This window comes from Pristiophorus japonicus, chromosome 7 (genome assembly GCF_044704955.1).
Source record: "Pristiophorus japonicus isolate sPriJap1 chromosome 7, sPriJap1.hap1, whole genome shotgun sequence".
In the NCBI taxonomy this organism is placed as follows: Eukaryota; Metazoa; Chordata; class Chondrichthyes; family Pristiophoridae; genus Pristiophorus; species Pristiophorus japonicus.
In genome coordinates, this window is record NC_091983.1 from 169,949,987 (window position 1) to 169,961,482 (window position 11,496).

The window sequence follows — 11,496 nt, forward strand, 5'->3', positions numbered from 1 at the left end:
GGCAAACATGGCTCATAGGCTTTCATTGGTGGCCGTGGATGTGCTTACAGACATTATTACATATTCAATCCATTTTGAATAAGCATCCACGACAACCAAGAACATTTTGCCTAGAAATGGGCCCGCATAGTCAACGTGGATCCTAGACCACAGTTTGAAGGGCCACGATCACAAACTTAGCGGTGATTCTCTGGGTGCATTGCTCAGTTGAGAGCAAGTGTTGCAATGGCACACACATGACTCTAAATTTGAGTCAATGCCAGGCCACCACAAATGGGATCTGGCTATGGCTTTCATCATTACAATGCCTGGGTGGATGCTGTGTAGGTCACGAATGAACGTTTCTCTGCCTTTCTTGGGCAAGACCACGCGATTACCCCACAACAGACAGTCCGCCTGCAAAGACATTCCGTCTTTGCGCCTGTGGAATGGCTTAATCGCCTCCTGCATCTCCGCTGGGACGCTGGACCAACTCCCATGGAGGATAGAGTTTTTTTTAAACAAGGACAGTAAAGGATCCTGGCTAGTCCAGGTCCTGATCTGGCGGGCCGTAACGTGAGACTTTTCGTTTTCGAATGCATCCATTACCATGAGCAAGTCTGCATGCAGTCTGTGCCATTTCCACCCGGGTGGTGGGAATTGGTAGCCGACAGCGCATCTGCGCAGTTCTCTACGCCCAGTCTGTGGCGGATTACATAATTGTATGCCGACAGCATGAGCACCCATCTTTGGATGCGGGCAGAGGCATTGGTGTTAATCCCTTTGCTCTCTGAGAATAGCGACATGAGCGGTTTATGGTCAGTTTCAAGCTCAAACTTGAAGCCAAACAAGTACTGGTGCATTTTTTTCACCCTATAAATGTACACCAGAACCTATTTTTCAATCATGCTGTAGGCCCTTTCGGCCTTGGACAGACTCCTGGAGGCATAAGCGACCGGTTGTGAAATCCCCGATTCATTAGCCTGTTGTAACACACACCCGACCCCGTATGACGACGCATCACAAGCTAGCACTAATCGTTTACAAGGGTTATACAGAACAAGCAGTTTGTTTGAACACAACAGATTTCTGGCTTTCTCAAAGGCAGCCTCTTGTGAATTCCCCCATACCAGTCATCTCCCTTGCGCAGTAGCACATGTCGGGGTTCTAGCAAGGTGCTTAACCCGGGTAGGAAGTTACCGAAATAGTTGAGGAGTCCCAGGAACGACCACAGCTGTGTCACGTTCTGTGGTCTCGGCGCGTTCTTGATGGCCTCTGTCTTGGCGCCGGTGGATCTGATGCCGTCTGCTGCGATTCTTCTTCCCAAGAACTCGACCTCCGGCGCCAAGAAAACATATGTCGAGCGTTTCAACCAGAGTCCCACGCGATCCAACCGACTAAGAACCTCTTCCAGATTCTTCAAGTGTTTGATGGTGTCTCGACCTGTAACCAGTATGTCGTCCTGGAAAACCACGGTGTGTGGAACCGACTTTAACAGGCTCTCCATGTTCCGTTGGAAGATTGCTGCGGCTGACCGAATCCCAAATGGGCATCTGTTATAGATGGACAGACCTTTGTGCGTGTTGATGCAGGTGAGGCCTTTCGAAGATTCCTCCAGCTCCTGCGTCATGTAGGCAGAGGTCAGGTCCAACTTGGTGAACGTCTTCCCTCCTGCCAGCGTCGCAAATAGGTCATCTGCCTTGGGTAGCGGGTACTGGTCCTGTAGCGAAAAACGGCTAATCGTTACTTTATAGTCCCCACAAATTCTAACCGTGCCATCCTCTAAGTTCCGGGACAATCGGACTAGCCCACCCGTTGAATTCCACAGGCGCAATGATGCCTTCTCGCTGCAGTCTGTCCAGCTTAATTTCCACTTTCACTCGCATCATATACGGTATCGCCTGTGCCTTGTGGTGGATGGGTCATGTACCGGGAACCAAATGGATCTGCACTTTCTCCCCCGAGAAGCTTCCAATGCCTGGCTCGAACGACGATGGAAATCTGCTCAGAACCTGGGCACATGAGGCGTCGTCGATGGAAGAAAGTGCTCGGATGTCGTCCCAGTTCCAGCAGATTTTTCCCAGCCAGCTTCTGCCAGTGTGGGGCCATCCCCTGGCACAATCCATAGTAGGAGTTCGTGCACTGCTCCATCATAGGAGACTTTGACTTCTGCACTGCCCATTACAGGGATCAGTTTCTTGGTGTAAGTTCTTAGCTTGGTGTAAGTTCTTAGCTTGGGCCTGTGTGCCTTGTTGCACCACAGCCTGTCGAAGGCCTTTTTACTCATTATGGACTGACTCACACCCATGTCTAGTTCCATGGATACTGGAATTCCTTTCAGTTCAACTTTTAACATTATCGGTGGACACTTCGTGGTGAAGGTGTGTACCCCGTACACTTCTGCCTCCTCGTTTGGAGTCTCTAGTTCAGCCTGATCCACCATGGATCGATCTTCCTCTGCAACGTGGGGGGTTTGCAGGATTTGTGGGGTTTACAGCTCATCTTCACATTCGCTGGAGGTGTCCCATTGTTCTGCAGCCGTTGCACGCACAGTGCTTAAAGCGGCATTGATGGGCCCGATGAGCACCTCCACAACGCCAACAGGGTGTGAACTGCCTTGCATTAACGATTGATGGTGGACTCTGGGTCATCTGAGGCCGTGCAGCAGCCGGCGTGTACGTTCCGCCATGTATATTCCTGCTCGAAAACATTACTTTGTGCACAGTACTGGTCGAAACCTCTGTATGCTGCGAAATTTGTTTGGTGTTGTCGCTGGTGGACATAAATACCTGGACTATCGTTATGGCTTTGCTCAGATTCGATGTTTCAACAGTCAATAGTTTGCGAAGGATTACCTTATGGCCAATGCCAAGCACAAAAAAGTCTCTCAACATTTGTTCTAGGGATCCATCAAATTCGCAATGTCCTGCGAGGTGCCTTAGTTCAGCGACATAGCTCGCCGCTTCCTGGCCCTCCGATCGTTGACACGTGTAGAACCGATATCTCGCCATCAAAACGCTTTCCTTAGGATTTAGGTGCTCCCGGACCAGTGTACACAATTCTTCATAGGATTTGGTTGTTGGTTTCACCGGAGCTAGAAGATTCTTCATGAGGCCATAGGTTGTTGCCTCACAGACAGTAAGGAGGATCACCCTTCATTCGGCAGCATTCTCGTCCCCTTCCAGCTCGTTGGCCACGAAGTATTGGTCGAGTCTCTCCACGAAGACCTCCCAATCGTCCCCTTCTGAGAACTTCTCCAGGATACCAACTATTCTTTGCATTTTCGTGCGGTTGTTCGTTATCTCGTCGCCAATAGATAGTTTCATCCTTGTATTATGAGCCTGAGTACTGTGAGCAATGAGTAAGTGTGACCTTAGCTCTTTTAATAAGACTCCAGAGTGCAGGTACCGTGTGGGTGGCCTGCTTATATACAGTGCTCCCAAGGGATGCTGGGATCCCTTGGGACTCCAACAGATAGGCCCTCTGGTGGTGGTGTGATACAGGTTGCCAAGGGTTACATACATAACAACTGCGATGAAGAATCCTCGCACATCATGATTCTCAGCCAGCTGCTGTATCTCCTGTGCTTTCTCCATCCCATCACCTGTTCTTTAGATCCCAGGTTTTTTGTTGGACCTCAGCCTTGAGCTGTCTGTAATGTTGTTTTGCTGCTCCCGCGTTGGGTTGTTGTTTAAGGCTTAGAAATGACCTGTGCTTGCGATCTATTAGCTCTTGGATCTCCTGATCATTCTCATCAAACCAGTCCTGGTGTTTCCTGGTTGAGTGACCGAGCTTCTCTTTGCAGGCACTGGTTATGGAGGCCTGGTGAGCAGACCAAGTGTTGTGGGCATTCTGCGTCTTGGGGTCATCAAGGCACGCCAGGTTAGCTGTGAGGCGCTGACTGTATAGGGCTCTCTTAGCTGGGTCCTTGAGTGCCCCGGCATTGACTTTTTTGCGGCACTGCTTCTGCTGCCCCCTCCGCTTTGGGGCTATGTTGATGTCGATGATGGATCACATTAGGCGGTGGTCCGTCCAGCAGTCATCAGCTCCTGTCATGGCGCGGGTGATACGCACATCCTTGTGATCCCTGGCTCGGCCGATGACATCGTCGAGCAGGTGCCAATGCTTGGAACGAGGGTGTTGACACGATGCCTTGTATTTGTCCCTCTGGCGGAACAAGCTGTTGATGATGACAAGTTCGTGTTCTAGACATTTTGTCAGGGGTAGGGTACCGTTGGAGTTGGCTTTCCCTACCCCCTCTCTGCCAATCACACCACCCCAGAGGGCTGTGTCCTTGCCGACCCTGGCGTTGAAGTCACCGAAGAGGATCAGTTTGTCACCCATGGGGACGCAGGTCAGGGATTTTGAGAGGTTGGAGTAAAAACCCTCTTTGGCCTCATCAGTTGCATCGAGTGTTGGGGCGTACGCTCTGATAACTGTGACACATTGGTTCCGGGATAGGGTGAGTCGAAGAGTCATGCGGCATTCGTTAGCCCCGCAGGGGGAGTCTTTAAGGCGGTCAACCAGCTCGTTTTTGATGGCGGAGCCGACTCCGTGGAGGCAGCGTTCTTCCTCTGGTTTCCCTGTCCAGACGAAGGTGTAACCTCCACCTTGTCCCTTGAGCTGGCCTTCCCCTGCCCATCAGGTCTTGCTCAGGGCGGCGATGTCGATATCAAAGCGTCTCAGTTCCCGGGCAACTATGGTGGTGCGGCGTTCCAGCCTGTCACGAGGTGCACACTAACAGTACCTCGATCAATAGAGTCAGCACTAAAATCAATGTAATGGCATGAAGTTGCAGTACTTACCCTCCAGTTACACACTAAACATGGCAGAAAGGTTAGGGCTGGTGCATTCGGGTGTAAGTGCATTTTTAATGGCATGATAAATCTTAATTACTGCCAAACAACCTCTCTGGTCCTGAAAATTTAATTTTGCCAGTGTGGAGTCTCATTCCTTCAGAATTTAATTAGTTTTAGAGATTAATTAATTTTTTACTTTTTCAGTCTGTATTTTAGCTCTCTGCTTCAAGTTCATCTTTTGTTCCCGCGCTTTATTTCATTTTCTGTACATGATTTAAATCTAATTTATATTTCCTAGTTTAGACTCTGCAGTGAGGATTCTTTAATCTTCAGCGAGGTTGCTTTCCTGCTCACACATGCCACAGATCCCCAGTAGAGGGCGCTGCACTGGCTCAGAAGCCCAGTGACAGCAACTCTATGCTCAAAAGCCCGTGAAAACTTTGTGGGCAGCTATCAGTGTAGTGAGCTGCAAGTGCCGTTAACGGATATGATGTAATTGGCCTCACGGAGACATGGCTCCAGGGTGACCAAGGCTGGGAACTCAACATCCAGGGGTATTCAACATTCAGGAAGGATAGACAGAAAGGAAAAGGAAGGGGGGTGACGTTGCTGGTTAAAGAGGAAATTAACGCAATAGTAAGGAAGGACATTAGCTTGGATGATGTGGAATCGGTACGGTGGAGCTGCGGAATACCAAAGAGCAGAAAACGCTAGTGGAAATTGTGTACAGACCACCAAACAGTAGTAGTGAGGTTGGGGACAGCATCAAACAAGAAATTAGGGATGCGTGCAATAAAGGTACAGCAGTTATCATAGGCGACTTTAATCTACATATTGATTGGGCTAACCAAACTGGTAGCAATGCGGTGGAGGAGGATTTCCTGGAGTGTATTAGGGATGGTTTTCTAGACCAATATGTCGAGGAACCAACTAGGGGGCTGGCCATTCTAGACTGGATGATGTGTAATGAGAAAGGACTAATTAGCAATCTTGTTGTGCAAGGCCTCGCAGGGCAAAGTGACCATAATATGGTAGAATTCTTTATTAAGATGGAGAGTAACACAGTTAATTCAGAGACTAGGGTCCTGAACTTAAGGAAAGGTAACTTTGATGGTATGAGACATGAATTGGCTAGAATAGACTGGCAAATGATACTTAAAGGGTTGATGGTGGATAGGCAATGGCAGACATTTAAAGATCACATGGATGAACTTCAACAATTGTACATCCCTGTCTGGAGTAAAAATAAAACGGGGAAGGTGGCTCAACCGTGGCTAACAAGGGAAATTAAGGATAGTGTTAAATCCAAGAAAGAGGCAGATAAATTGGCCAGAAAAAGTAGCAAACCGGAGGACTGGGAGAATTTTATAATTCAGCAGAGGAGGACAGAGAGTTTAATTAGGAGAGGGAAAATAGAGTATGAGAGGAAGCTTGCTGGGAACATAAAAACTGACTGCAAAAGCTATAGATATGTGAAGAGAAAAAGATTAGTGAAGACAAACGTAGGTCCCTTGCAGTCAGATTCAGGTGACTTTATAATGGGAAACAAAGAAATGGCGGACCAGTTAAACAAATACTTTGGTTCTGTCTTCACGAAGGAAGACACAAATAACCTTCTGGAAATACTAGAGGACCGAGGGTCTAGTGAGAAGGAGGAACTGAAGGAAATCCTTATTAGGCGGGAAATTGTGTTAGGAAAATTGATGTGATTGAAGGCCGAAAAATCTCCAGGGCCAGATAGTCTGCATCCCAGAGTACTTAAGGAATGGCCCTAGAAATAGTGGATGCATTGGTGATCATTTTCCAATAGTCTATCGACTCTGGATCAGTTCCTATGGACTGGAGGGTAGCTAATGTAACACCACTTTTTAAGAAAGGAGGGAGAGAGAAAACGGGTAATTATAGACCGGTTAGCCTGACATCAGTAATGGGGAAAATGTTGGAATCAATTATTAAAGATGAAATAGCGGCGCATTTGGAAAGCAGTGACAGGATCGGTCCAAGTCAGCATGGATTTATGAAAGGGAAAACATGCTTGACAAATCTTCTGGAATTTTTTGAGGATGTAACTGGTAGAGTGGACAAGGGTGAACCAGTGGATGTGGTGTATTTGGACTTTCAAAGGCTTTTGACAAGGTCCCACACAAGAGATTGGTGTGCAAAATCAAAGCACATGTTATTGTGTGTAATGTACCTTCATGGATAGAGAACTGGTTGGCAGACAGTCGAGATAAACGATCCTTTTCAGAATGGCAGGCAGTGACTAGTGGGGTGCCGCAGGGCTCAGTGCTGGAACCCCAGCTATTTACAATATACATTAATGATTTGGATGAGGGAATTGAGTGTAATATCTCCAAGTTTGCAGATGACACTAAGCTGGGTGGTGGTGTGAGCTGTGAGGAGGACGCTAAAAGGCTGCAGGGTGACTTGGACAGGTTAGGTGAGTGGGCAAACGCGTGGCAGATGCAGTATAATGTGGATAAATGTGAGGTTATCCACTTTGGTGGCAAAAACACAAAGGCAGAATATTATCTGAATGGTGACAGATTAGGAAAAGGGGAGGTGCAACGAGACCGGGGTGTCATGGTACATCAGTCATGTTGGCATGCAGGTACATCAGGCAGTGAAGAAGGCAAATGGTATGTTGGCCTTCATAGCTAGGGGATTTGAGTAGAGGAGCAGGGAGGTCTTACTCCAGTTGTACAGGGTCTTAGTTGAGGCCTCACCTGGAATATTGTGTTCAGTTTTGGTCTCCTAATCTGAGGAAGGACGTTCTTGCTATTGAGGGAGTACAGCGAAGGTTCACCAGACTGATTCCCGGGATGGCAGGACTGACATATGAGGAGAGGCTGGATCGACTGGGCTTGTATTCACTGGAGTTTAGAAGGATGAGAGGGGATCTCATAGAAACGTCTAAAATTCTGACGGGACTGGACAAGTCAGATGCAGGAAGAATGTTCCCGATGTTGGGGAAGTCCAGAACCAGGGGGCATAGTCTAAGGATAAGGGGTAAGCCATTTAGGACGGAGATGAGGAGAAACTTCTTCACTCAGAGAGTTGTTAACCTGTGGCATTCCCTGCCGCAGAGAGTTGTTGATGCCAGTTCACTGGATATATTCAAGAGGGAGTTAGATATGGCCCTTATGGCTAAAGGGATCAAGGGGTATGGAGAGAAAGCAGGAAAGGTGTATTGAAGGAATGATCAGCCATGATCTTATTGAATGGCGGTGCAGGCTTGAAGGGCCAAATGGCCTACTCCTGCACCTATTTTCTATGTTTCTATGTTTCTTCGCCGCTGACTGCAAAATCCAGGCCATTGTATTACAGATATAACGTCCCGAAACCGGAAATCTCAGGACCGAGGCCATTCATGTTTTCTGGTTTTTCTGGATTCCGGAGAAGAAATCCGAAGTCCCAAATTCGAAAACCCTTGGGCCGACTTTCGGGTATTTCCGGATTTCAGAGCCGAAAATCCAATGGCCCGAATGCGGAAACCTCGTGGACGATTTTCGGGTATTTCCGGATTTCGAAGACAATCAGACATCCTGAATCCGGAAAGCCTTGGGCTGACTTTCATGAATTGCCAGATTTTGGAGCATTACATCCGACGGCAACCTCGAGGCCGGGCTGGGCTGTGTATTTTTTTGGATTCCTGCTTGGAGAAAGGCATGTACCTGTACAGCTTAAAAGTCCGGTTTTTGGGAAATATTTCCCGATTCTGGACATCGACTCTTGAAATCTTGCACAATGTCCGGTTTTCGGACAATTACGGTTTTTAGAACTCCGGACGTTCTACCTGTACTTAGATTTAAATTGCTGAACCTCAAAAAAAGTGGATATCCAGTTGTAAATGTGGAGGTATTAGGATTTTTGTTTATATTTTGTTTAAAGTAAGATTTGCAGTAAAATAGCACAAATCAACTTCTGATAAACTCAAGATTCCAAATCACAACATCTAGCAGCTCCTTAATTACAGCAAGCTTTACATTTTTTTGAATGTTATCTCCTACTAAAGGCATACACCCAGCCCTACCTCACGTGGTCTCGCCTTTCTGGTTCTGGTTCCCCCATTCAGCCTAACCCAGTTCATCCATCCAGCATTGTGACACCTACAGAAGTACCCCCATCTGTTTTGAACTAACTCCGGGGATTTTTCCTCCTCCTGCCTACCCATTCCACGTGGTGATCATTCTTGTTGCAGCTTTTCCATTCTGTTCACTATCATATACCTTTAAGAGATCTCCTCTTAAAAATGTTTTTGAGGCTGAATGATCCAAGATTTTTTTGGCCTGCTCTTTTCTCATAAATCACTCTGCTTCTCCACAATGCCTGCAGGATTGAAATGTCTCCCTCTGTCTCAGTAGCTAAAAGTGGACATTGTACTCAAGGTCCAGTCTGGCCTGACACGGCACGGTTTTCACAGGAGTTTCTCCAACTTTACCGTACTATTTTGGCTACATAGTCCAGCATTTTATTTGTTTTGTTGTAAGCACTTTGGGACGTTTTACTACATTAAAAGCACTTGTATAAATGCAAGTTGTTGTTGCTGCTGTTCCACAGTGACTGAACATATTAAGCACTAAATTAGGGGTATGGTAGCATAGTGGTGTAATGTATGTATGCCTGGGTTTACCCACCACCAGGGGGAGCGACCATCAGAGGTTTTTGGGCCACAGACCCACACGTGCAGCCCTTGTATCTAAAGAAAGCCTTCATGTTTAATCCTCACTTTGAGAGCTAATAAAGTAGTCAGGTTGCACCTGATTGAGTTCACGGTACCAAGCCTATTGAGTTATTACATATGCAACAAGTGATTGTGTTACTGAACTAGTAATCCAGAGAACGATAAGTTCAAACATCACCACGGCAATTTGAGAATGTGAATTTGAAAAACAAAATATGGGAACAAAAAAAAACTAGCATCAGTAAAAGTGACCATGAAACAGTTGGATTGTTCGAAAAACCCAACTAATTACCTTCGGAGGGAACGAAACCTGCCTCCTTACCCAGTCGAGCCTACATGTAACTTCAGTCCCACACCAGCTTGACTGTATTAAGGTTGAGCAACAAATGCCATGCCTGCACTGTTTATTAACTTGTAAAGAAATGTACATGTATTCCCAGCCGTTCCGTGTACTGCTTTCACCTGCATAGTGCTACATGTAACATGATTCGTGATCGGTATTGAAATGTATCCTGGAATGTAATGTAAACATGTTCTTATCTGCTCCATGTAACACCCTTATTTGCACAGTATTACATGTAACGTGATTTGCGGATTGTACTAAACTGTACCTTGAAATGAAATGAAATGTACAGAAGTGTATTATATGGAACTGCTGTCAGCATCCAAACGAATTGTATGGAATTGCTGACCGCAATGTACTGAACTATTTTCAAATGTATTGTGAAAATTTTATATGAATAAAGAATATTTTTGGAAAAAAAACACAAATGCTAGCCTTGCCCATATCCCAAGAACATATCTTTAAATTACTTTGACAATAAATTACTTGGCAATTTAAGTCGACTCCTCACTTTTAGCCCTTGATCAATGCACAGGAGCACCCCAATGATTCAGCATCACCCAATTTTCCCCTCTCCCACGGGGGGATCCCGAACCTGTGTTCAGTACCTTCCCAAAGCGGTACAACCTCAAATCAACTTGGGAACTCCAGCGGGAAAAGTGAGCCAGCTTCCCGACACTAAGTGGCATCATATATCGGTGCTCAATTGTACTGTGCCTCCTCAATGCTTTCGGTAATAACCTGAACAAAAAAAATACAACCACATACAACACCACCACGTAACACGGCTCACAGAATAGCATTTGCGAGTTTGCACTGGCCAAGTTGACTCGCTTTGTTCAGCGTGCAGTGTCGCCTTGGGGCATCGTTCCTCAAAATACTTCCGTTGACATTGACCTCAACGGCTGTGCGGATCACTCGTAAAAGAAATAAAAAGGGGACGTGAATGAAAGCTGTCAGGTCGGTCTGCTTACCGGTAGCCATCTTCTTCGGCCGCTGAGCTGCACGAAGCCCTGGGGGTATGTGTGCGGTGAGCAGATCTAGTGGCGAGCTGCCGGCACTGAAAGCCCCAGAATCCTGGCGCAATGGAACAAGGCGCGGACGGAGAGACAATTGAAAAGAATCCGAATGATCCGGGCGACGTTCCAAAAGAGAACCCCCGACCAAACTCCTCGAGCCCAGCATCCACCGCGCGCGCACACCCGCCCACGCACCCGTCAGTGCGCAATGTCCCATGGCCGTGCTGCGAACCAGTTCTGCTTCATTCTCTCTCACTGTCTCATTCACCCACCCTTTTGGCCCTGACATTTGTTTTCCACTTCCACGTCTCTTTCTGTTAGTAAGCTGCCTGTGGTAAAATTGACTCCAATTTCGGCCTATTGTGCAACATCATTTTTTTTAATCCAGCAAACAGCCGGGCTATGGTGGAAGGTAACAGTTTGCTTTAGGTTGCCGACTCTGGTTGGGGGCATTCCTGGAGGTTCGATCAGGTGATATTATGACCACATGACATCTGCAAATGCACCACCACTGATCGAGCTGGCCGAGTCCTGAAGGGCACAGCTGCCAGACTCGGCTTGCTGCAGGTGGTGAGAGGACCAACATAAGGGAATAACCTACTTGATCGAGTCCTCACTAATCTACCTGTTGCAGAAGCAACTGTCCATAACGGCATAGTAGAAGTAACCACC

General features: G+C 47.0%; 1 protein-coding gene across 1 annotated transcript in view; it reads right to left on the reverse strand.

The window, feature by feature from the left end:
- Window positions 1-11,256, reverse strand: part of slc35a1 (solute carrier family 35 member A1) — a 32,421-nt gene extending 21,165 nt beyond the window's left edge. Inside the window, exon 1 of the mRNA XM_070885559.1 lies at window positions 10,780-11,256. Coding sequence (XP_070741660.1) covers window positions 10,780-11,113 — 334 coding nt within the window. The 5' untranslated portion in view covers window positions 11,114-11,256. The remainder of the gene's footprint in view (window positions 1-10,779) is intronic.
- Window positions 11,257-11,496: the final 240 nt, after the last annotated feature.